Below are 27862 nucleotides of genomic sequence, written 5' to 3'. Positions count from 1 at the left end.
GGAACAAAGTGAGCGAGTTGATGGGCATACTCTTCAAGAATTACATACAAGATAATCCCTGCACAGAATCACCGATCGTGAGGGAGTGATGCGTGGTAGCATTTCCTACTGCTTGGTGTAAGTCACACGTCCTAGGTTTTTCTTAAAAAGGCATGTCGACGTGTACCAGAGATCTAAGTAAATAGTAAAGCTTATCACAAGGGAAGTTGTATTTGACAATACAGTTTCAGATTTCTGTATCTTTCATAATAGTTTTGACTTGAAATGGTTTTGGTCTCAAAGCACCAATGGCCCAGTTAAACAACCATTGCCAATGCTACTAGGTCTCCTTTTGTGACCTATTGGCTATGTCAATGGGTTTTAGCCAAAGTGCACAGTATCCCAATGCATGCAGCATCGCTAAAGTTTAAAAAAACATTTTTAGCCTTTGATGTGGCCCCTCGTGGCATTTAGTTGGCGAATCATTTGCTATTTTTCTTTATGGTTACTGAACTGAGTAGAATCGGTCACTTAAAATATAATACGAAAAATAAAACCTGCAAAAGCATTATTGGATATTTTTAAAGCAGACATGGACAAAGCAACAAGGGGTGGCGGAGCAGAATGCCAAACAGCTCCGGGAGGGCAGTAGGATGGTTGCGGAGGCTGCGCAGGGGTTGGGGAAAGTAACATGGAGGGCGCAGGTGGGGGAAGCAACAACAGGGAGAGAGGCTGAGGATATGGGTGTGCAGAAACAATGGACAGAGCACATGGACTAGCAGAACAGGGAAGGGGGGAGCAAATGGGTGATATAGAGCATCACAGAGTGTAGGGGAGATAAATACATGAGGGAGCCAGCTTGAAAACACATGCACTCATGGAGTGCTTAACCCACAAGAAGAAATAGTGCTTGAAAGGCAAGCAGTGCTAGAAAAGCCACCCATTCATGAGGTGATATTTGAGGCAATGCTCGAATGGAAGAACAAACACAAGATTGGCAAGCTGGGACACGAATAAGAATCAGACAAATGAGTGATAGGAAAGCCAACCATTGATGAGCAATGAGCAGGTTCTAAACACCTCTAATTGTTTGGTAAGCCTCAATAGTCTCACAACAGACATCATATGCACAGTCTAGTAGACTCGACCTAGGAAGTTAGAAATCACTCCGATAGGATTATTGTGCCATCTGGAGAAAAATGATGTACTTTTAGGGGTTTTAACTTGACTCCCAGGAGCAGGTCCTGCCTCTGCTGCTTACCAATTCCAGCGCTGTTGAATACCAAGGCTCTCTAGTTTTGATCCCACCACATGCCTCTTCCTACTCTATACCTGTCTCTTTATCTCACCCAGCAGGTTCTTCCTCAACACTGTTTTCTACCTTTGTTATGATATTCCTATCTTTCTTTTCCAAGATGTGGGAAATCTGCCTTTTCTGCATGGTCACTGCAAAAATTTCACTTTTTGCAGGACCCTATATTTTTTCTGACTTCAAACCTCTGTGCATTTTACCGGTACTAACCAGGGGTAAAATGCCTTCTTTGTTCCTCATTTCAACATGATAATATTGGTTTGCCCATAATTGCTATATTTTACTTATCTATAAGTCCCTAGTATATTGTACAAGATGTACCCAGGGCATGCAAGTTAAGTGTTACTTGTGGACTGCTTCATATATTGCACTACTGTAGCTGTGAAAAAACTGCAATTTGACATGTCAAAATAAACTCTGTTGACAGGTCAAAACCTCCCCTTTAAATATTAATGTGTCACCTACTGTGTAAACTTTGTCATCCACAAGTCATGGTGCATGGTATTTAAAAGTAGACATGTAGAAATTTAATTTTAACATGTCCTTACTGTGAGTAGTACCCAAAAGCTGCTTTTCACTGTGGCAAACCTAGTTGTCCTTTGTAGAAATCAGAGTACAAACTAAGAATCCTAATTCTATATCTTGGGAATGGGACTAGCTAGAAAAATAATTCAAAGACTTTTTAAACATAATTATTGAATTCCAATGTAATTGCAAAGTTACATTTTTAATTGTTGATCAGCAAAGGTACCTTTAGAAAGTTACCTTTTTCCTCCCTAAAGCTGCTGGAGGCTAATTTGCATTAGGCTCCAGCTGCAGTCCTCTGAGTACTCCAGCCCTGATGAGTTTTAAAAACTGCTCCCTGAGTAGAGAACAAAGGCTTAGTTGTGGGGAGGTGGTATTGTTCCCTTGACAGGATGACCAGCGGGGTTGGGCCAAGAAACTGAATCAACTTCAGAGAGGTCTTCCCTGTCACAGGCAAATATTAGCTAACACCTGGGCAGGGTCTTTCCTTTGTTCCACCCACCCACCCAGATAGGCTTCACTCACTGTTGGCCTCGTTTTGGCACTACATTGTCAAATCCTGCTTGACAGTTATGCAGGGGTGTACATATAATACTTAGGGAGCACTTCAGGGGAAGAAACCAGGATGCCATGACAGCTCTTGTGCATCCTCTGTCAGGTTTCAGAAGGGCTCTGCTTTGTCCTACCTGACCTCTGTCTCTTGGTTGATTAGGTAGTATAGTGGCTGCTTCAAACTGGGTTTTGATGTTAGATGTTGAAGAGCACTAGGATTACCATGGTACACTCTCTAAACACACAACCAGCCCTCGGACCCCATGTTTAGTGAGGGCAAAGAGTTTTCCTGTTTCAGAATGCCCAACATGGGTAGGGTAGGCCCTGTGAGCTTTTACCTCATTGGTTAGGGTGTGCCCAGGAGTCATTTTCACTCACTAGCTCATGTCAGGCATAAGTGTGGGCCCTCCAGACACCCACTTCTGACCACTCCTGGACCTGGGGAAGAACAGAGGAGGACTGGACTTACTGTCTGTGACCTGAGACGAGTCTTGAAGGACTGGACCTTCTTCCTCTTGTAACCAGGACAATGAAGTGGACATCAATGGTCAGAAGGCTGACTCCTGTTCTAGCTTCAAGGATACAAGCTGCAAGAGGCCTTTCCTGCAACTGCCTAGCTGACCATTGGCAATTGAACATTGACTGCACCCTGCTGTTGGCCTCTGTTTGACATCATGTGAGTCGCTATGTGCCCCCCTGAGGTCCTCAGCAGCTTTTGCAGTGTGCTTGTGTGGTGGATTGGACGTAAAGGACTGAGTCAGAAGGTAAAACCTTTGATCAAGACAAACCTAGTTGGTGTATTGAACCTGTGCTCCACTGCAGTGAGCCCCAAATTTCACCCATGTCCCAGTCTACCGCAACCATTGACTGTCACTGGACTTTGTTTATCTTGGCTCTATTCCTACTCCCCTTTAATAGATTTTTGTCATTTTGGTGTCATTTTGTTTATTCACTTTTACTCTAGCTTTGTAATTAGGTTAGGGATTATTTTTTTCTTTGGCATTTTGACTACAGAAATACTTTATGGATTGCCCTAAATGAAGCCATTTGGCTCTGTGCCATAGCTACCAGGGGTACTGAGATCTGGCTAATTTAGTGACTTTGAGGGTTTGCCCTGACAAGGGTTTTAATTATTCATGGAAGTGAGTAATCACCCACCCCAAATAATAATCCAATTTCTTGCACATTAGTTTTCTTTTAACAGTAGAAATTACATTTAATCCGGCATGAATCTTGAATGGTGTCCAGGGTGTGACAGTACCTGCAAAAAGTTTGTGAATACCCGCGAACCTGTGTATCACACAAGTGCATATGCATGATTTCAGTATGGCAAACTAGTAATGTGTACCTAAATACTTACAAACATACATGTTTTTGGATTTCACTTGCTTCTGATAGAACTTTCCTTCAAACCTTAATTTTTGACTGTGTAAATTCCACCACACTTGAAACATTTCTGTATTTCCTAATCTCATTTACAAAAGTAAAAGTCCACCAATTCTGAACTCAGGATATGCATTTGCCCTCACAAATGACATTTTTGTATATCCAAATTTGTGAAGGCGATGTGGTCTTGTGGTTTAGTTGCTGACCTTAATGCCCAGAGGCTAGATTTTTAATGCTAACATTGAATTTCAACTGGTGTGATCCTGGACAGACCAGTGTCTGGATGTACTGTGTTCAGTGCATTGTCCCTTAAATCACCAGTCACTCTTACCTGCTACCTGGATAACCACCGTGCTGCAAATCACCTAGTTTAGCCCCTTGTTACTGCGAGATACTCTAAAAGCATAAATAAAACAGTAAAAGGAGCCCAGTTGAGAGTGGCCAATGATATGCAGTTTGTATCGAAAAGCAGCCAGGACTTTACTAGCTCAAGCGCATCTCCCGGATGCTTTTCCTTCCATCTTTCACTTAAATGAAATTGACACCTCGGAAGGTGAACTTTAATGCGCCGTAATTAGTTTTGCCGCACTTGTTAAACGGTGCCTGTAAACATAATGGTATTCACTTAAAGAAGGTTTAATAGCAGGTGATTTGGTTGGGAAAATGATTTAATAAATTATGCAAGTGGCTCATTTATAAGACTGCAACACTGGGTTAAAGACTTGTTAGAGGAAAGATGTTGCTCCAAGGAGAAGAAGAGCGTTCAGAGCCATCTGATGCTTGCTGGATGGAAACACCTGGCAGCCTTAGACCAGCACGCTTACTTTGTCGCTATGCCTGGGAAATATCCAGCCGTGGCCTTTGCAGGTAAGTGCGGTGGAGCCAGGTTTGGGGGGGGGAGGAATTCGACAGACATAGACGAGGGTAAATTAAATATTTATTTAATTTTCCTTCGCCGTTGTCTGTCGAAATCCCCCCTACTCGACCCTACCGCTCTTAGCCGCGCACGCCATAGCTGGCAATATCTGCTACCAAAGGGTGTGTTTGCGCATTTTCCTAGGTGACCAGAATTTGATGGGGATTATTTTTTCTAGATGCAATAATTAGATTTGTTGAGGAAAAGTTTTATTGAGAACAATTTTAGGGAGCAGAGAAAACACACAGACAGTTAACAAAAGTTACCCAACACGTGCGTTAAGCTATTGAGGCGGACCTCTTTTCCTGTTCATTGGGGAAGTCCTAAGGAACATCAGGTTAATGCTGCTGCCTTCAGAAGGTACTTTGCTGGCTTGCATGCATGAAATATATATAGTACGTTGGTGTAGCGTATGCAGTCTCCCATTGTGGCTGAAGAGCATCTGGTGTACATTTGGCAGCCCTTCAGCCTTATGTAGTGATGTGCATTAGGTATTGCTTATTCTTTTGGTTCAGGATTGGAGGTAGAGTGGGGTTCAGCCCCGGACCGTGCAGGTAAGAGCGGTGGGGGGAGGGGGGGAGGAGGGAGGGCGGAGGGAGGGAAGGGGGTGTGATTTCGACAGACGACCACTAGGGAAAAATAAGTATTTATTTAATTTTCCCTAGTAATCGTCTGTCGAAATTCCCCGGACCCACCGCCCCACCGCTCTTACCTGCACGAGCTGCAGCTGGTGGGGTTATGATAGGGTTGGAAAGAAGGAGCGGGGCAGATATGGTCTCCTTTTCCTTGCTTGCAATTAAATCATTGCACATTTCTAGACAGTTTTGCCTGTAAACTCTTTACTTATCACTCCGTCCCTTCGTCGTCACATGCTCGGTTTCTCCAACTCACCCTGTCCACTTGAGTACCACAGAGCTGCCTGAACACACACCTGATTATAGCATTCTAATAAGTGGCGTAACACAAAATGATACCCCCCCCCCCCCCCCCAGAATGTGATACAGAGCCCCAAGTCTCTCATATCCCAACAGAATGGGGCCCCCTTGAAGGATTGGTGCCTCCTGGAGGGCTGGCCCCACCACAATGCATTTAATACATACTTCTAACTTATCTCCACTTAATTTGCCTCTGTCCTGGATCAGGCAGGCTGTTTGCCTATCATTTAATCCAAGCCATGTAGCTCCTTTTCCCCCTCCAAAGCCATACTCCTGCCTCTGGATAAATCCCAACTGTCCAGTTCCCTGACACAGTAAAGCAGTCTTTTCTGCACACGGCCCTTCACCACAACCCACCCTCGCCCTTTAAAAACAGAAGCTGAACCCCCCTTCCCGCCCCGGCACCTGCATGGTTAAAAATGTGTTGATGTTTAGCTTAAATGAAAAGAGAATAAGAAATGCAGACTGACAGAAATTCAATAAACAGCGGGGCCATCCTCTGGGATAAGCCGCACCAGGAGGGAAAAGCTTTCTTAAAAGCAGTTGCCTCTGCGCTGCCGTCTGCAGCCCTGCTTAGGTTAATGGAGCAGAGCCCAGGACTGCAGCAGACTTTAATATTTAATTCATCATGTCTGCATGTCTCGGAGTGAGAATTAAACTGGGGACTAATCCCAGCGCCGCCCGCTCCCCACAAGGTTTACATGAATTTGACCTGTTCGGGGGGATTTACATTGAAATGACCGACATCTTGTTTCAGGCTGATTTTATTCATGAATCAACATCGTGTAATTTACTTGGATTTACTGACTGCCAACAAAAGTGCAAATGTGAACCCTTCAGCAGCGGTTGAATGTGAACAAGGCCTTCCCCTCTGGGTAAAATAAGTGTCATTTACTTTATTTTCGCCATTTCAGTTTCGAAAGTGCTCTCAGTGTAAGTGAAATGCTCCGAAATGACCACATCTGCAATATTGCCTCCGGAGGCCCAGCTTGGCTTTTGCCACGTTCTTTTTAAAAGGTTCTATTTTTAGGGATGTCCATTTTGGGCCTTTTATGGGATTAGAGTTTACAAGTACGCAATATGTCTGAATTTTTGTTTTTAAATTCAGGACCTTTTCGAAAAAGAAATAGTTTTTTATTTTTGTTGCTATACTTAGCTACTTATTCATTTGCAGTTTTATACAGGACATATCTAACCTCGAGTTTATCGCAGCGCTTTACAAATAATGTATTGGTATTTTTTTCATAACAATAACTGCAGTGACTGACTATATAAACCCCATATATTGCTCTCATTTTCAGTGACGATTGTATTTAAAATTGGTGTATACAAGCTACATCATAGGGATAGGGTTCGGTTTATAAATTGGGAACCATATGGTAGGTCTGACAACTCATTTCTGAATCTGAGCTTTTAATAAGAGAAGAGATAAAACATACCTATATAGCTCTACACCCATGTAAGAACAGCTTCAGAGTGCTAAACAACTTGCCACGTAAGCAAATTCGTATAGGTGTAAATCGGGAAATTCTCCCAATGATCGATACCGTCATCCGCCTAACATTGAACATACCAGCTTGTGAATCAGAAGCAGAAGTGTAACAACTACCAAAAATATACAGAAATCGTTTTTTACATTCAGCAAACATTTATAAGAGCAGGGGTGAACTACTGGGGTTATGCTTGCGCAACCGCAGTAGTTAGTCTGCCTTCTTGTATCATCGAAGAGCGACAATGGCAACATATGACCAGTGTCCAAATCATGTGCTGTAGCGTCGTCATGTTAAAGTATACTTAAAACTGTACTATTTCAAGACCTAACTCTGACTATTGGAGAGAAAAGGGGTCAAAATAAAAAAAAATCCTGCCGCTGGTTGATGCTATGGAAAATTATGTTAGGTTATATAATTTTGAGTTTAGGGAATCACGAACACCCCCTCATTCCTCCCTCATAGATCTTGTGAGCACCTCAGTTTCTAGTTAACCAATGTCGTTCCCATAAGTATGAGCTCCTTGACTTGACGTTACTGCGGTACAACCTCTCGGCCAGTCCTTATATGCAATTCTTCCTTGAGATTAGTTTCAACGTCGTATTTCTCATCCATGAATATGTTGTGTCTTGCTCCTTAGTGTCTAAAAAAATGTCCATCATGGTAGGAACTTTAATACGCTGCTATACTTTGTAAGGAATCCTACTAGATGACAGCTCAACAGAATTCTTGGTGCTGAGACGCTAACGTGGGAACAATATTAATTTACGGTTAATGACGAAAAATGCTTTGATGATGCACTTGATCCTAAGCGCTAAAAAGAACAGATTTTCACCATTGTTGATGTATCTTATGTACTAGAAGGTTTTGTTGCAATATGCTAGTGTATGACGACGCTGGAGGTGCAACTTCAGGAGTCCCATTTATCATAGTCTGTGTGCCATCTAATCACCACCGTTCTTGTCAGTGAACCCTCTGTTGACTGTTTCTGTCTCTTGTCTCGTCTCTAGACAGCCTCTTATATTCAACACTGACATCTAATAGGTCTTTCCCCTGACTACCAACAGGAAGTGGTCATACTGGTGGGAGCGGAAGTGTTTGGTGGAGAAAATTGTCACTGCTCTCACTTCCTTGTAAGCAACAAGATCCCACATGGCCCGACTTCTTTTCCTCACACCTGTGGCAAAAGCTGGTTGCAGCCCTGTGGTACATTGGGGTTGGAGGTCCAGGAAAAGGGGCATAAAAGTGGGGATTTGGGAAATTGGTATTCCTAGTAAGCTAGAACTATCTATCTATAGCTAGGACAGACGTTACAAAGAGCATTTTTTGTTATGTTAATAACTATAGCGCAGTTTGAGGGATCCTCATAAATCTTTTGAAAATAAAAAGTTCATCCGCCTTTACTCCTTCCTGGAGAGTTTGAGGGTAATCTGTCAAATGGGGGCGGAGGAAAAAGTGGGTTCCCAAAACACATTTTCATCATTCATTTTCCATAGGGAATGTTGACCAGCTCTACAGCCCAAAAGGCTGAACAGAATTGCACCAAAATTGGCAAAAAGCTAGAATGTGTGCATTTGTATTTTGATGAGTTTCCATTCAGTTGTTTTTGAAAAATGAAGGTTAAAAATGTATAAGTATCTGCACCGTTAGGCTGAAATAAAAAAAAAAGATTCAAGCATTCTGATTGAGTGAGGAGGCTTCTTTGGAGCGAGCGCTCTGACTGGCTGCAACATGAACAGAAATGTTGTGGTGGCCATTGCCGGACTCAGGAACTTGACCCCTTGTCCTGAAAACATTTTTAGAAAAGGCCATAAAAGGGCAGGGTAGAGATACCCTGACCCCTTAGTCCTTGTGGGGGGGGGGGAGTGGGGGGGAGGGGATTACAGGTACCTCCTGTAAGTCTTACACAGCAGGATTCCTGAGAGCTGGTTGGAGGCCCAGCCCTCCTTCTCCACCACTCTGCAAACGCGACTACTTCGTAAAAAACAATACAAATTCACTGAAAAAACCAAAGGTTACAGGGACGTTATAGTTGGGAATTAGCATTTAAAAAGCCTTAGAAATTCACTGAAAAAAAACAAAGGTTACAGAGACGTTATAGTTAGGTTCTGGTTTCACTCGAACAAAACCAGTGAAATTCAGCAGTTAGTTAGCTGAGCTAACTGTAATTTATGCCCCTGCAATGCACTGCTTATGATCTTACATATTACATCACTCATGACCTGGTCAGTGACATCACTGACACAAATGTAAAATGAAACACTCCGATGTATTATTTTCTTTTAACTAAAAGCAACGTTTCTCTGAGTGTTTAGTTTAAGAATTTTTAGCCCACAAAATAAAATCGTAAAAGCAACCGCAAGAGGGACTTGTACTCCAGCTGTAGAGCATAGTGCTCCAGGTAGGAGTGCTTTAAAAAAATATTGTACATTTTGCTGGGGGCATGGTTTTAATGACCCTGAGGTCATGTTTCATGTTGCTGGGGGGCTGCTTCACTTTCTGCAGGCCCCTTACAACATTAACAACAAGCATTGGCATAGCCAATGGGTCTCGCCATTGGGACCTTATAAGTGTTTAGCCAGAGATATAGGCAATGTTTTTAAGGTATGTTGTAGAGCAATGTAGCTACTGTGTTTAGTACTGCAAAGTTTGTGTGGAGGTTGTGCTTAGTGTAGTGCCGTAAGGGCACTGGCATGGTGTGGTGTGGAATTTAGTGGTGAGTTGTAATATGATGTGTGTTGGTGGGATGTATGTGTGTATATATCATAACAGACTTTGAGATTACAATGCTGTGTACATCACATATTTATTTATTTAATGATACACCTTTAGAAATAAAAATGATTGTAATTTGTCAGGTTGGACACGAGATAGCAAAGAATAAACATTAAAAGGCAGTAGGGCACCCTGTAAGTTACTGTACGTCTCAGGGACCCATCTTTCCCCCCAAATGTTGTATTACTATTTGAGCATTTGTGTTGCGCACTGCAAATAATTGTTATCTGTAGTGATTTTGTAGCATGGTAACTCATATGAATGTGTTCGCTCTGCAAGCAGGCTATAACATTATATAACAAAAAATTGAAATTCATAAATTACGTTTTTTAATTAAATCTCATAAATAATTTGGAAAGAACGTTAATACTCCAGATCACATAACATGATTCCATTCAATGCATTTTTATTGAAGAGCGGAGTTATTTTTATTGTGCTACGATTATTTAAGCTCCTTAACAGATATGTTTCAATAACTTTGTGATGTTTTCCTTTATAATATTTTGCAGTGGCCATAGTCATTACTTAAAATGTCCCACAGGGTCACGCATAAGCCTGCTCCCTACCCAGATCGTGAAGACCTAAGAAACCAGAGAAGGTACTAGTCCACAGGAATGGTAGTCACCAAAAGCAGATGCCCCACACAAAATGGAATCTATTCACAATAGGAAACAGACCAGGGGAGAAAGCCCGCAATCTTTCCTCCTTGTCGTTCACCCGTGGCCCAGGCACAGATTTGTTTAATCTATTGTCACATCACGTTGGCCTATCCTAGTTTAACACGGACTGAAGTATGTGGCACTGCCAAAAATGGAAATCTGAGAACCCATGCATTTCCTTGCAGCGCAGCTGAAAGCTCTTTACAAAGCCTGACTGATAACCTATCTGCTGCTTATTGCTATATTTGGGTGTTACACTGGTACTAATGAGGTGAATCCAAAGCTCAGACAGTGTTAGCATGTTTACAAAATGGCAAAATAATGAGGTAATACCGTCACAAAATGAGCAGCATTGTGCCTCGCAATTTGCCTTTTCTTGCCACATAATTTACTCAACCTGGCTGCATATTTTGTCCTCCACTGCCACATAATTCCGGTGGCCCCGATTATTACCCTCTCACACAGTAGGAACCTATACACGTCGGTCTGTTTTTTTTAAAAATCAGGCTGTACTGCCGAACTGCAATCACATGCATATTCATGTTGCTATGCTAAGTACACTCTTTTCAATATTGGCCACAGAGAAAAGCAGTTCATAGCAGACTGCTGCAATACTAGCGCCAGCAAATAGACTAGAATGGAATATGTATGTGGTCAAACTGTCCAATTCCGCTCCCTCCAGCAGCGTTAAGCAGCATGTTGCACTTTGATGGTGAAAGTGTAAGATGCTGCTTAAGGCTGCTGGAGAGACCGGAGACAGTGGCTTGCGCTCCTGTTTGATTAATTAAATAAGCTCTGTCCTGGGCACACGTGATGAGGGTATATCATAGGTTGAAATGTCTCGAAAATAGGAATGTTAATGGTCTACACCAGAATGTTATTAATGAGTTTTTAATATCGTAGTAAAGAACAAAAGGAACCAGCCGACACGTGTTTTGTCACACAAGGGTAGAAACCCGTGACTCCTCAGGGCTGAGTGGCGGTTCAAGGGAACTGTAGTATCCGCTGGCTGGTGATAATTCCAACCGGCAGGGGGTTACGAAGACAACCGTAAGGACGGGTCCTCGGCAGAGTGTGGGTAGAACGGGGAGTAAGGTGGAACAAGGGCGGGTGGGCACGGAACCAGTGTCTTCTCCCAGAACACCAGTATCTTCAGCTTATCTTGCTGACACGGCGTACCCGCTAGTACCGCTCCGAAGACACTTACTATTTTGAATTGAGCGCACTCCCTATGGTTCCTTATCCCTGCATACCTTACCGCTGCTTATACCCATCGACAGTACCCACTCATCATTCTGAGGACTGCAGGCAACTTGTGGCCCACCCGCCCTTGTTCCACCTTACTCCCCGTAACTCCCCTTTTGAAAGCCACACGCAAAGGCCAATAGAATGTGTGGACGTTGAAAAACCACACAGAAAAGTTTCGGGGAAGTCTGGAGTGATTCCAAGTGGCCTCCACATAGACAGCGCATGCGCGCTGCACTAGGCTCGACCTAAAAATACTTAGCGGATTCCCTCTCTATTCCAGGAGCACCACCAAGCTTGAAAAATGTATAAACAAAATAGCCCCCGCAATGCATTATGCTGGAGCAGTGAATTATAAACTGGGCTCTGCTCATTATTATTGACTCTTTTTTTATCCCGGTGCCCACCCGGGAAGCAATTTTTAAAAACAAATATTGGGGAGGAGGGTGCGCAGCACCCCTCCCATACCTTTACAGGCTTTATGGTTCCGGGGACACCATCCCCCAGGGCACTTCGTTTTAATTAGGGCAAGGGGATGCACGGCTCCCCTCCCCAAGCCATTTTGGGGTCCGGGTATCACATCCCCAGGGGCCTTTATTTTTCCTTAAGGGGAGGCAGGCATGCAGCTCCCTTCCCTGAGTTACCTTGGGCCCTGGGGACCCCATCCCCGGGACCATTACTTTATATAAGGGAAGAGGGGCGCACAATTCTCCACCACAAGTTTCTATGGCTCAGGGGACCCCATCCCCTGGGACCTCAGGTAGGTGTCCAGCCAGCGCACCCACAAACCACTACATTGAGGGCTGCAGGGGGAGGCCCAGGGCCCCCACAGCCCTGCCGACTTCCCACATGCACCCATCCAAGGTGCTTTGGTAGTCTGCTTTGCTCCTGCCCGAGAGAGCAGCTGTTTATGCTTGCTTCGTCCAGGCGGGAAAAAATCGAGTTTTCCTTCCCGCAGAGCAAGGAAAAAGAAGGTAGCTCCCACCCAGAGGGAGCATTTTAAAAGCTGTTTTTGACCTCACCACTAGGCCTAGGGGGTCAGGATATCCCTACCCTCTTCTGTTTTGTTTTTTTAGTGACTGATTTTCTTTTTTTTTTTTACTTTGTTTTTATTGTTTTATTTAACAAATAACATCTTTACATCCATATATCAAATCATGAATAATTCCCAAATCCGTCAAGCTCCCCAACAGCCTAGCTAGTAGTCCCTTCCCACCCCTGCTCTCCCCCCTCCCCTTCCAGTGTGCTCCGCTCCATATACCATGTTGCAGTCCGCCCAATTCTTATGGGTATCAGAAAGGTGCCTTCTCTATCGTACGGCCTCCCTCCCCAATTTGCCTGACGCTTCCCTGTCTAGTGCTCTTCCTGGTCTCGCGCTCCCCCCACTGCTCCCTGTGATCCGCCATCCAAAAGAGCTGGGTCATCCTGCAAGTCTCTGGCAGGCCTCCGCAGCGCCTCTACCAACGCCTCCCAGGCCCTTACTCCTTCCAGCATTACCTCATTCTGCGACCTATGCGCCAGCCTCAGTTTAGTTGCACTTTCGCTCACCGCCCACTTAAGAAATTCGTGTTTCCATCTCCGGACTCTAGGTCCCTGACTGTGTTTCCAATGGCTGGTTATTTCCCGTTTAGCTATTAGCAGACCCAGATCAATAAATCTGCTGGTCACCTTGTTATGTTTTGCGTGCGGGTACCAATGCAGCAAGCTCACCCCCATATCTTTGTTAAGTGTTCGCTCTGTAACCACCTCCAACTCTGTGAATACCTCTCTCCAATACCCACTCCGATGCGGGCAGGACCAGAACATATGCCGAAAATCCGCCTCCGCAATCCCACACCTAGGGCAGCTAGCATTATCCACCTTGAAAATCCGCTGGATGTGCGTCGGGGTCATATATGCCCTGTGGAGCACATAGAATTGTATGAGCTGAAACCTAGCATTCCTTGTAACCTTCCACGCCCTCTCCACTAATTTGGGCCAGGTAGCTTCCGGGATGTCCCTCTCTAGGTCCCTCTCCCACTTCCCCTTGAGTCGGTCCAGCGGTTGCCTCCCTTCCTGCTCCATCCTCTTGTTAAGGCACGTGACGGCCTTGATTGTGCCCTCAGCCATGGCCACATACTGACACACCAACGACGTTGCCGGTTCCGTCAACCCCATCTTCCACCTGCGTTGTATCCCCGCTACCAGCGCTGCGTGCAATAAGTAGTGCCCCCGCGGCAAGTCATATCTATCTTGTAGGTTGGAGAATGGCAGTAGCGCACCGTCCTCATAGAGGTCGCCCACCATAAACACTCCCCTCTCTTCCCACTCCCCCAGAGCCGACCAACCGCCTCCGTGGGGCAATGCCGTGCACGCTCCGAGCGGGAGCTCCGGTGCATAAGGGCTCGCTACTCCATGCTTTTTATGACACCTGAGCCAGCATCGCTGTAATGTTCTCTCCTCGCTAGTAATAGTGTCTTTACGCAGTTTCTGCCCCAGCAGGATATAAGATATCACATGTCGCGGTATCCAGCAGTCATTGCCTGGGTGAGGTCCCCGAAACGTCTCCGCCACCGCCTGCGTAAGCCACTGTAGTTGGGCCGCCAGATAATAACGCTCGAAATCAGGTACTGCCCATCCCCCTGCAGCTCTGGGGCGCATCATAATATCCATGGCAACCCGTCTCCTACTGTTCCCCCATATAAAGCCGCCCGCCAGTGCTTTCAATTGCCGAAAGACCGCCCCAGGAATCCATACCGGGAGGGTCCTAAAATAATATAACAATCGCGGTAACACTACCATTTTTAACAAGGCCACCCTCCCAGCCACCGATAACCTCAAGGCGGACCAAAACTCCATACTCCCCTTAATGCCGCGGATGGCCCTGCCTATGTTACCTTCCAGGAGCCCGTCATGCGTGTGGTAAATGTGAACTCCCAAATAAGGCAGGCACTGTGCCTCCCAGCGGAGCCCCCGCCCCTGGGGCAGCGCCGGCAAGCCCGGCCCCACCGGGAATATACAAGTTTTTTTGCCAATTGACCCTCAGCCCAGTTCTTCTTCCATACCCTGTCAGCAACTGCTTTGCCGCCTCCAGCTCCCCCCGGTATCCTTCAAAAACAATAAGAGGTCATCCGCATACAACGAGATGTATTGCACATCTCCCTGTAATGTTAGGCCCCGGTACTGCTCCCCTGTTCTTGCCAACATCGCGTTTTTTTAGTGACTGATGTGGCCGCAGCCAATAAGATTTCACCATGAGAGCTGTGGGCCCGGTGGAGCCTCTGCTGCGTGATAGATGCAAAGTTATTGAGTATTATTTGCTCCAAAACTAATAGAAAAACACCAAAGGCACTAGCAACACAAAACAGGCATTTCATATGGACTCATGATCATAACTATCCAATGGCCACTAACGGCGGTGCTCCGGCAGCCCAAATTTAACAGCAACAAAATCCTTCTGGCCAAGAACTGCCAGGATACTCTGGAATGCTTAAATCATATTTATGGAGTACAGCCTCTGTACATATTCCCGAGGCTGTACTTAATAAATATGATTTAAGCATTCCTGAGGGACCTGGCAGTTCCTAACCAGAAGGATTCTTTGTTGCAATTGTGTGTGTGTGTGTGTGTGTGTGTGTGTGTGTATATATATATATATATATATATATATATATATATATATATATATCTACTGGCGGTCGCCAGTAGATAGTTATAGTTAGGACCCTCTTACCATAGGAAATCCGCAACATTCTATTTTGAATAACTTTGGCGCCGGTCGACGAATCCTCGCAAAATTTTCAAAATAGGTGGGGCGTTGAGCTCTGCTCCTACCCTGAAAGTCTCGGGGGGATTCGTCAAGCGGGGGCTGAGATAAAAGGGGGGTCCCAAAACGCGTTTTCCCCATGCATTTTTCCATAGGACCTTTAGACAGAGCTACAGCCCGAACGGCTGAACAGAATTTAATGAAATTTGCCAGAGAGGTAGTCTTAGGTCAAGGAAGTGCCTTTTGTAGGTTTGGTGTAAATCTGTTCAGTAGATTCTGAGAAAATAGCCTTTAAATCAATATATATATCTGAGCCAGCTTACGGTGCGCTTACCGTACGCGTACGGTGACGTGCGCGAGCGCGATTCTGATTGGCCGTTAGATCTTAGTAAACATTCGAATCGGTCGAAACCAGGAAGCGGCGGCCGCCATTTTCTCTCTCGCACTCTGACAGGGGGTTGAAAAACAAAGTGCAAAAACATGTAAAGGGGCTGTTTAGACAGCTCCCAAGCACCTAGCCATGTCGAGGGAGTCCCCAACGATCCCCCAAGTGAAAAAAGGCAATTTTAATTTTTTCGAAAATTTCGCCCATTACGCTTACCGTACGCGTACGGTAATAAATAATAAAAAAATAAAAAAATATCCACATTCTCCCCACCCCGTGTGCAAATGGTGCCCGAAGGGCACTATTTGTGCATGGCTTATTACACCAAAACAAAACATATATTTTACCTGTCACAACGATGCTCATCATATGTCCTCCATGTGCGCACGGTGCGCGAAGCGCATCGTGCGTTCATGGCCCATCTAGCGTAACGTGGGCACGCGGTGCGCGAAGCACGGAACGAACTGCGTTAAGTGGGCGCGCACGCCACAAATGGCGTAAAGTAACTTAGCATTTAAAAAACCGTACAAATTCACTGAAAAAACCATAGGTTTCACACACGTTATAGTTAGGAATTAGCATTAAAAAAACCTTGCAAATTCACTGAAAAAACCATAGGTTTCACACATGTTATAGTTAGCTGGACATTTTACTGATAAAAAACCAATGAAATTCCCCCGTTATAGTTACTGTAGGCAACTATAACTCACGCGACCGTAATCCTCTGCTGATGACATATGTGTCTTTATGAAAAAAAAATATTTGTAATATATGTATAGCTAAAATTTAATGGAAGAAGACATGGGCAAATAAGTGTCTAAATACAGTATTAGCATCAGCAGAGGATTATGGTTTTTTCAGTGAATATATATATATATAGACACACATATATATATATAGACACACATATATTTATATGTATGTGTGTAAGTATATGTATCAATCTTGCCGTCAAACAAACACCTTCAACCACACCAAAATTAAATTACATCAGCCATCATTATATAGTGATATCAGTCCCTCATCCATTTCACCTACCCAACAACTAGACCATGCACTTCTATAATACTGAATTGAAACCAGTATCTAAAATTTTCTAGCATCGCAATGATCATTTTTTATGTACTTTCCACCGTTTGTCTGCACTCACAAACATTACAATGTACATTTACAAGTTCACTTATGGGACATTGTTCACATAATTCATTCATAATAATTATTTATGTATATTTATCTTATATTTCCATAAAAGCACAATTCTAGTCCTCAATAAATGAGTAGTTATTAATTGCAGTCTATCCAAAGTAAATCTGCATTAAATTGCCTATTCTGTTTTATAACACCAAACGAAATATTCATCAGTGTCAAAACAACTTATATGCAATGCAGCAAATCATGTACAGAGTAGTCTCCTCTACCAAATTGTATTCATCTTTGTCATTGTATTTTCTTCCGACTTCCTTAGTGCTTGAACTGAAAAGGCCCAGTGCATAGTGCACAATTAGCAACATTTAAAGTGATGGATCATCAGATAGGATAATTCATATCCGTATGTAAACAATTTACACCCGCTATTCCAGTTGCTCCTAAAAGCAATACTAAAAGTGCATAGGGTATATGGTCCATATCAACCTATAAATATGAACATGGTAATCCAAGTATTCAAAAACTCTATGATGCTTTGTGCAAAACAAATAACACCTAAAGGGCATGGGGTGCAAAGTAAAGTAATTCATGTCAACATATGAACAATGATTGCCTGTATGTCCAATATTTGATGCAAAAGAGGCAACATTTAAAGTGCATGGTGCTGAGTATAAAAACATCTGTGTAAACAATACGAACCCATATGCATAGCAATCTTATGAGTGATCATATTTATCTACATTGAAATTTATATATGGGAAAGTTAAACCATCAGCTCATTTAAATTCCTCCTTATTATACATGTGAACCATTTCAGATCAACCCTTTCCCACTCTATGCTTGTAAAAAGCAAATCATTGGTCCACTGATGTCTATTTTTGTGCTTCCACATTTATGCATTACCATTCAATATAAATTCATCAAATTGTCATTTATTTTTGCTATGATAAAAAAGAATCCTAACCAGTCCCACCCCTTATAATTCCCATATTGCATGTCTTGATTTCTGAGAAAGCTTCTCCCAACAACTGGGACTTATAATCCTTTGATTCCATTCTAAATCGACTTCTTTCTATAAGTGTAAATGTAGCTCAGCATCCACATGTTGTCCCAAGGGAGATACTGTTCCAAGCATCCACTATGAGGATAGATTCTTGTCTCCTCAACTGTAATTCTCAATTACTTCCTCTTGGGTGCTTTCTCATGTGTTTTATTTCAATTCAGTGAAATCACCTCGAGGTACATCCCAGATATGTCTTGCCTTGTGGTAACCTCTGTCATCATTTTTATTGCTCTTGAATGCTGCAATATGCGAGTTTTGACCCTGAATGTGAAGCATTAAGGTACTCTACAGAGTACTGGGTATTACAATGCACAAAGGAAAATAATGGTGAACAGGATTGCATGACCGTAAATGGGTATGTGCTTCTCAAATAACTTCAAGTTAGAGAGTGTGTGTCTATTAAGGGGAAATAGGTCAGTATATATTCAGATGGAGACAAAACAGACGAGTTTTAAGACATTTCCCAAGAGCCAAAGTAAGGGGTCCTTTCTGATGATTGTTCCATAATGATGAGGCTGATTGAGAGAAAGACTTGTTTAAGGCGTGTGAGGTTTCGTAGATGTGTGTTTCCAGGACTAGATTGCTCTTTCTTCTTAGTCCTTTTGCCCTTCTCAGAGTTTATCTACATTTGTGAGGGTTGGATGATTGGTGTATGTTTGCTGACGCTCTATGGCTTTTGCCCCCGTGGGTGCTGTATACCGGTTGAGTTTGTGTAAGATTGTTCTGAGAAGAACAAGAAGTTGTGGTCATAACGCTTCATCTCCTTCGCCCATTGCTCAGCATATCTGTGATAAACATTTGTGCAACCTACATTTCTAGAGATTAACACATTCCTCTCCGGCTTGCTCACAAAAACAACAAGCATTTGCAATGCAATAGGTCTCGCATTTGCAAGAGTTTGAGCTATTGGCATTGTAAATGACAAGGCCTTTTATTTATGTGTTGGATTTTATAACAGATAAATTTACAATGCTAATAGTTGAAACTCTCGGAATGCGTGCCTTATTGCATTGCAAATTCTTATTTTTAATGTGCTGGAGATTGTTGAAGAATGTTGGAGAAAATGCTGCAAGGCGTAAAGAGTTCCAAAAATTAGAAGTCAACCTGAAGGCCTCACGTAAGTGACAGCAGTTCCACCGTGGCCTCTTGCTTGATGAATCTGGCGCCATGTTTCAGCCATATAATGCCACTGCAGCCATCTGGCATCTATGTCACCAAACTTTGAATGAGGTCCTTAAACGGGTGCGTATGTACTACAGCTGACATGATGGCTCACTGTACTCCCAGCACACACATTCAAACAAACTCTGTGCGAGAAATCATTAAAATACGCCTTTGCGTACAATTGTTTTCCAAATTAATTCTTAGAAGTAAAAATGTGAATAAACCTCTATTTTTCTCTTTCAAACACACAAGTGTTGGTGCAAGCATGATTCGGATACATGTACGATATTTGTCGGAAGAAGGTGTTTTGAGTCAGTTATCGGTAAGGAATCTGTAGGCCGGCTCGGCTTCCGGCCCCAGAATCTTAATCTTGCTGAAGATGGGAAAGGTGGTCGCGTAGGTCACGGAGGCAAAAGCTGCGATCTGCTGGATCACTTTCCAAACGGATTGCAGGGAAAGGTCAGGATTGTAAAGAGCTCCCAGTGCAGCTCTTGCAGTTCCCTGTAGTTCCTTTCTGTGTGCTGACATTTACTAGCCACTTTTACAACCAGGGAGGCCTGGAGGCAAAGAACAGGGTTAGTAACTCTAGGAAAGCACATGAGCATACACCATCTCGGGCTGTGCAGCGAAAAACATACACAGCTAAACATAACTCAAAATGGATTTATAATGCCACCTTCAAAAATACGCTTAACGGTATGGAGGCAAAATGTTCTAATGAAGCGCTTTAATTTCTTGTCGGGCGTAGGGAAGCACTATATGAATGCAATTACAATACGATTCAGTCTTCACCTAGACTGTCACCAGCGAGCCATTATTTTTATTTGCATATACAGCTAGGCTAACTTTATAGAACCTACTGATATCACAGCATTGAACAAAAGGTTTTTCAGCATTGTCCTAAGTGCATTTAATCAATTCCCTTTTGTTATTTGCTTTTAAAAGATGTTTAAGTATATAAGGAATCACACATAGCCATTGTCAGATGCAACCCCGTTTTCTCCATCTCTGAAAGTGCTACGTGTCAGATTTTTTGGGGACGTAAACAACCACAGGTGAAATTTTTGCAGAGTCCACTTCATGCATCTGATATTTATAACAAGAAGACTGAGAACAGCATGGACCTTTGATGTCACTCATTCGCCACACCACATGATGCCGCTCTCTTCACACCTCAAATTAGCACTTACCTGCCACCACCTCCAGGACGATCTTGTTGCAGTCCTGGGCTCAATGCACCGTTGGGGCTCCCGGGCGAGAGTATCCCTGCTCCAGGCATTAATGGTTTCCGCCCGGGCGTGGCCTGCTGTGAGGGCGGCTTCATCATCATTATAGCACTAGCGGAAATGGAAGGAATACGCACGAGACACCGACCAAGAATGGAGAGGGTTCGGCACTGAGAGCTTCGAGAAGGGGCGCTAAACCCAGTAATACATCACTGATACCTAGCGCACGCCTGCACCAGACAGAGGGTATAAACTACCGGTGAACAAGGAGGGGGGTTCCGTGCGCACACACACTCTACAAGGGAACGTTGAGAAATCCACATACGGCAGCCGCAAAAAGTGCAACGTGCGTGCGTACTCCCTCGAACAGTCCAGTGAGGCTGGCAGACAGCGAGAGGAAGGAAAACACGAACAACGGGAGGGGGGTGGGTACAAACTAAAGCGGAGGAAGGAGAACAGAACAATGGGAGAGGGGTGGGTACAAACTAAAATGGAGGAAGGAGAACAGGAACAACGGGGGGTGGGTACAAAGTAAAGCGGAGAGGGAGGAAGCGTCGTGAGCGAGCAGGAGTTGTGATAATGCTCCGCAAGCCGTACGCCTGCACATCTCCTGTCCTCTGGGTTGTGCTAACGCCGCCGTACGCGTGCACAACTCCTGTACTTTCTACGCGTGCACATGTCCTATCCCCCTTCGGCAACCAAGTCGACGACAATAGATCTCGCCAAGGCAGGCAGCGCATGCACTGCATCGCTAGGCGAGGTCTAAAAATGCCACATCTCACAGACCATCTCCAAACGAGCATCGTAAGTAAACTGTTTGAATTTTCTCCTGAATAATGACTCATCTCTAGGATTTCTGTACGCGAAAAAAACGCTATTTAAAAATCAACTTATCTACTTGCTGTAAAGGCTGCTAAAAATTTCTGATCACCAGCTCTGGGGCTATCACAGTGATCTCAGATAGCAAAATGAGTTCCGTGACTAGGGGGAGTACGACAAATAGCTCTTTAATGTGCAATTCCTGTAAGAGCTGCGCAAGTCTGCCAAGAGTTGTGAAGTGCTTCTCAAGGTGATCATGCTCCTCTCCTTGTAGTCCGCTTCGTTGCTCCTCTCCTTGTAGTCCGCTTCGTTGCTCCGGATGTGCCGAAGGAATGCCACATTTTCTAAGTCAAAAAAAGAGCCCAGGTTGTGGAGATAGAGCTGCAGGGGAAATACAGCAGTCTAACTAATGTAGGACTTGACTCTGGAGCTTTCCTCGATAGCCCAAGCGCATATCCTTGATGCATTGTTAGCCGGACTCAAAATAGCACAGACTCACCTTCAGGAATATTTAACTACAGTAAATCTGTGTGATCTTGAATAAATAACAGCTAGAACGGTCGACCTCAAAGCTGGGGAACCGGGTTCGAATCTGGGCAGGGGTGCTCAACATCCTGTGATTCTGGGCAAATCACTTAATCTCCCCGTGCCTAACGAAAAATGAAGGTGTCCTTGTGTAACGTAACTGGTGCTCATGTAAAGCGTGCTGATACCTTCGGGTGTAGTTTGTGCTATATGAATCTTAAAGAAACAAGCAAACAAAAAAAGGTCTTGGATTAAACTGCATGTATTTATTGTTGATTGACAGCATCCAGTCTCAGAGAACCAATGCATCCCTCCACTATTTCACTGGGTTTCTACAAGTGAGGTCAACCAAGCTATGTTCCAGGGCTTTTTACTGTTTTGAAAGTGACTGTAATCTGCATAAGGCAGGCCATGAGCTTTCATTAAAATTTTAGTGAAATTTGAGCACCTTATTTTTGAAAAAGCATTATTTGAACCCCTTCTCTTGCGCTGCTTGATCAAAGTGTACTCATTACAAACGATTCTAAAAAATCCTTTGGGCAAAAAGCGTCGGCCGATCTTTGATAGTTTTTTTTTCTTTTGAGGCCGTGAATGGCCTAATTAGGCTCTACACAGAAATCGCAAGTTCAGGGAAAGGCCACTGGCGGAACATGTTAAATTTTTTATTGGTTTAACATCAGCGCTGATCCTTTGTAAAGCCGTAGCCTTCCCACTAAAAGAAACCCACTGGCGACTGAGTTCTGCATGTGCATTGGCCGCTGTCGTTATCAGGCCGATCAGCTTAATAGACTTGTCTGAAACCGAACCCAGGGATGACAGGGCTTTATTGATCGGAAAAGTAATCAAACGTAATGTATTGACAGGGTGCTCATATGTTCCTAATGAAACCAACAACAATGGGGACCGGACAGCTGTCTGGGGACCTTTATAGGACCTGATTGTCCCACATGTTAATAATGTCCAAGAACTGCTATCAGATTATTTGACCCTGTAACCTACAAATCTGTTTTTGTGACTTTAAACTGGTCTCTTCATAACTTAAAGTGCTTTTCTTCAAAACTTGCATTTATGTGAAGATTTCATGTTTTTCTTGATCTCAAAGTTGTTCCTTTTTTCCCCCCTCCCCCCGATTTTATTTCTCGAAAAATATTCTAAGTTCTACTTTGATTTTCACTCTGTAATAGTTATTTTTTTAGAGAGAGATACAGTTTTTTTAAAAAAAATATGGCCTTGAAATGGTCCGACTAATTTTCTTTCTTTGCTATACTTTTAGCAATAGATCAACTCCCAGCAACCACGACCGGATACAGCGCCTGCGGCAAGAATTTCAACAAGCGAAGCAAGAGGATGAGGTGGATGAACGGAGACGAACTTACAGTTTTGAACAACCGTGGGTGAGTAGTGAAATATAACCCCTGTGAATAGGATATCCCTAATGCTATTAAGCTCAGCCCCTCTGGATGGTGACCCAAGCCTTGCATGCAGTAGGTCAATATTGAATGAGTTTTCTTTGACCTATGACCCTCTGACCTTAATCAAATCCCTCTCGGTGGTCCATGAATGGCCCCTTAATTTTGTAGGCTATCATGTCTGCTGCATAAAGGGGGATAAATTGCTTGGTAAACGCCCCCCTCTTAATTCTTGAATTTGCCAGCAGCGACCATTCTATAGAGGTTTTCCAAAAAGTGGGGCGGCGTTAGCTTTCACATCTCATGAACAACACAGCCCTGGAGGGTAGTTGCATCATGACGTTAACAAGGACAATTTGCTTTCAATAATATACACACGTCAGAACGCATTACTATAAATGTTTATTTATCTATGTGTGTGTGAACCCTTTTAGATTTTCTTTCTTGGTGTGTCCTCATTATTAACATGTGTCCTTCAAAGTCTTAGCAAATGCCTGTCGTCTGCTCATCAATAATGAAAGAGATGTGTCTGCAAAGTAAGGGCTGTGGGATGATGTGTTCTTCCTGGCAGTGGAAGCTTCACTCCAGTATTTGCTCACAGGCTGCTGGTTGTGACATGCTAAAGGTTTTCTTGAATTTAGCCCATTATCTGGGATAATGGAGGCAATTACCCCGGTTGATTTTTTTTCTTTTCTCTCAACGAGTCTGTCATTATGTGAGCAGATGTGTAACTTTTTAGATGTGGGCTTTTCGTGACCACAATTTACTGGGAACTTCATTTAGGAAACAAAAATATTTCTTAGTGGTTACTGATCATGTGTCAAACTATCACTTTCTGACACTACTGATATCAGTTGGAAGGCTCCTGACCCAAACTACTGGGACCATGAATACCTTAATTTGTCTACATTTCTTTGCTGATGGTTTAGGTTGTTTATAAACTGGTCAAGTATTTTTTTATGTGATTCCAATCTTGCTTAAATACTTATTCTAGAGTTTTGCAGCATCTGTTTTTGTCCTTTTGTATGCTCTCAAGTAATATTTGTACGCAGGACACTTGTTTGAGTGAAAAATGTCCCACAGACGTCTGACCACCTATACATTGGGCAGGTATGTCAAAAAATGTATGTACCTCAGGGCGCAGGGCGTACGCAATGTACGCCTCGAGGTGCATACATTTCATGCCGGCGAGCTTAAAATATATGTGTGAGTTTTGAGCCCAAAATCATAGCTCAAGTACATTTTTCAGGTAGACAGCACCAGTTACAATGAGCAGATATCTTGTGTGACTTTTGCATCAAGGGCGTACCTCACACAGGTAACCACCGAGTAATAGTTGCATAATACGTGTTTTCTCAATAAAATTGCACGTACTATACATTGAAAAAATATGCAATTTCACCCTCCCTCTACAAATAACTTAGCCAACTGTTTTTGGTGAACTAGTATTGAGAAATTAAATAAATAGCACTCGGTTTTCTTCTGACCACCTCATTTTCAAGCACGTGCAAAATCCAAAGTACCTTATAGCAATCAGCAGCTTTAAACAATAAGCCTATGTTGAACTAAAGAGGGACTTTTTTGTCTGTTTGCAACAAATCCCTTACATGCTGTCTCAACCCAGTGTCGCGGTTTAAGCAATCTTAAACGGCATGCTTTCCTTTCAGGTGTGGTAATCATTTAAAGACGCTCATAATGCATTGAAACTTCGCCTGGTTTCTCTCTGACCTTCCACGGGTGCCTCTGCTACCCCAGTTCCTGTCATATTTGAGGGAGTGAACACATGAAATCCCTATCTTCTGGTTCAATCACTCAATCGCTTCAGTTTTCTTTTTTAGATGTCCTTATTTCGTTCACGTAAAAATTCTCCCTCCTTGCCTTTACGTCTCAGATACTGAATGCCTTTAAAGTCGGGATTCTACCTCTTCGAAATGTGATCAGAATTCCTAGAGGAAATGGATCCCCATTGTGAGTGCTTTTGTTTTACTTCAGAACTTCTCTTCGGTCCTAGGTTTTTTTCAGTCTAATAGCTTTATTTCGATATAAATATCATAAAAGCATCACGATTCAACAGTATTACAAAGAAGAAGATACAATTCAATAAGATTAATGAAATGTAGCAATGCAATATTTCAAGACAATTAAAATGTAAAGCTATTTCCTTCATATAAAAGGATTTCATTTTTATTAATATGATTAAAACAGTAAAACATGATTAATGATGGAGTGTATAATGTTCTTTATCGGGAACAGAATATAATATTGCAGATTACAATTGTCCCGTATACCTGCTCGCAGGTATGCTGGTTCAGGTTTGGGTCACCCTTCGTATAGCCCTGTGCCTGATTATCCAGGCACGGCCCAGAAACTTGTCGACTCCGCAAACATAAAGGGTTCTCGGGTCAGTTTTTAGTATGCATAAGGCAACTCGATGATCGAGGGTGCCTAATTGTTTGCAGATTGGCGCAAGCCAACAGGACCTAGCATTCTTCGGTAGTCTGTTGAGGGGGGTGCCACTTCGCGGTGAATTTGTGGACTGGAAGGGAGCCTTTTGGTATCTTTAGTTTGACGGGAACATGGGTCCCTCTGCCTTTGTATTCCGTTCAGATTGGTTGATCAGTTGAGCCGCTGCTGCCCTTTGCAAAATGCCAATCCTTTTCTTCAGGTAAAAGTTCCTACATAATAACACAGGTATCAGACTCACACATTAACACACTGTGTGCAGGTGTTACATTTCCTTGGTGCGACCCATTTGCATATTCTTCCGTAAATACTGATCATTTTCCAAAAGTCAAAAACAGACAAAACTCACCATTCACATACCTTAACCAGAGGATCTTAATACATTCCTCCTACAGCAATTCCTCTCTGTGTAGCACTATAAATGTAACCACGGCGATTTAATCATATCCTCCACTACATATGAGGAGCCTCTGGTGAGCAGTAGAACTCACAGCTGTAATTCCCAGGTCCGATCTCACAAATGGATCACTCATCAGTAGACTCATTTTGTTCTTCTTAATAACTTTAACTCTACAACTTTGTATTTTTTGATCATATTAACCCCACAATTTACTGGGAACTTCATTTAGGCAAAAAAAATATTTCTTAGTGGTTACTGATCATGTGTCAAACTATCACTTTCCGACACTACGGATATCAGTTGGAAGGCGCCTAAATATTTCCCAAAACGCTGGGACCATGAATACCTTAATTTGTCTACATTTCTTTGCTGATGGTTTAGGTTGTTTATAAACTGGTCAAGTATTTTTTTTATGTGATTCCAATCTTGCTTAAATCCTTATTCTAGAGTTTTGCAGCATCTGTTTTTGTCCTTTTGTATGCTCTTAAGTAATATTTGTACGCAGGACACTTGTTTGAGTGAAAAATGTCCCACATACGTCTGACAACCTATACATTGGGCAGGTATGTCAAAAAATGTAAGTACTTCGGGGTGTACACAATGTACGCCCCGAGGTACATACATTTCATGCCGGCGAGCTTAAAATATATGTGTGAGTTTTGAGCCCAAAATCATAGCTCAAGTACATTTTTCAGGTAGACACCACCAGTTACAATGAGCAGATATCTTGTGTGACTTTTGTATCAAGGGCGTGCCACATGTATCCACCGAGTAATAGTTGCATAATACGTGTTTTCTCAATAAAATTGCACGTACTATACATTGAAAAAATATGCAATTTCACCCTCCCTCTACAAATAACTTAGCCAACTGTTTTTGGTGAACTAGTATTGAGAAATTAAATAAATAGCACTCGGTTTTCTTTTGGCCACCTCATTTTCAAGCACGTGCAAAATCCAAAGTGCCATATAGCAATCAGCAGCTTTAAACAATAGGCCTATGTTGCACTAAAGAGGGACTTTTTTGTCTGTTTGCAGCCACACAAAGTCACACTCAAGACATTGACTATGTAGACTGCCTTCCAGCATCGCAAACGTGCACTTTACCAAGCTGAGCACGGGTCAGTACCATACCTCCATCTCTCCTTAATTTCCAGGTCACAATCACTATGGGATCTTTGATAACACTACACCCATTCTTCACTTAAGTTGCGCGTGAGTAGACGAGTGTGGATTGGTCTTCACATCCAGCAGCGTCTAGTAGCTGACCCCTAGACCGCAAACATGGCTAAATCTCTCTTTGTCTGCACCAAACCAAGTGAAGGCACAGCCACCTCCTAGTCCAACATCCAGTCTCCCCATCTTTCATCTCCAGACAAACCAGTGCAGTGCACTTCTTAAATGACACTGTCTGCCTCTCCTATTTTCATTCAGAATGGACCCAGCCTAACTTTGTTGCAGAGTCCGGGAGATACCAAACATCTGCTTGTCAGGCCCTGTGAGGTATTTAAACAGCAAAGGCCATGTGCAATAGAATGAACTTGCTCTTTTTTTACCTGCAGGTCTTGTGATGGTCATCCTGTTCAAACAGTGCTCAAGCACAGAACGCTCCACTTCTCAAGCTGTTTGCTTCAACAGCATTGAATTGTTCTAGATATTATCTCGAAAAAAAATCCTCATATTTGGCATCTGGGTATTGCCACTAGAAATATCGGATTAAAAAAATAAATCTTAAAAATGTTTG

General features: G+C 43.2%; 1 protein-coding gene across 8 annotated transcripts in view; it reads left to right on the top strand.

The window, feature by feature from the left end:
- Positions 1 to 27862, top strand: part of PARD3 (par-3 family cell polarity regulator) — a 1320414-nt gene that overhangs the window by 1235901 nt on the left and 56651 nt on the right. For all 8 annotated transcript variants that reach the window (XM_085631870.1, XM_085631866.1, XM_085631868.1 and 5 more), the window contains one exon: positions 23121 to 23241. In XM_085631870.1, coding sequence (XP_085487996.1) covers positions 23121 to 23241 — 121 coding nt within the window. The remainder of the gene's footprint in view (positions 1 to 23120; positions 23242 to 27862) is intronic.

The sequence above is a fragment of the Triturus cristatus genome, chromosome 10 (genome assembly GCF_964204655.1).
Source record: "Triturus cristatus chromosome 10, aTriCri1.1, whole genome shotgun sequence".
NCBI lineage: Eukaryota > Metazoa > Chordata > Amphibia > Caudata > Salamandridae > Triturus > Triturus cristatus.
This window is presented reverse-complemented; position numbering and strand designations above follow the sequence as displayed.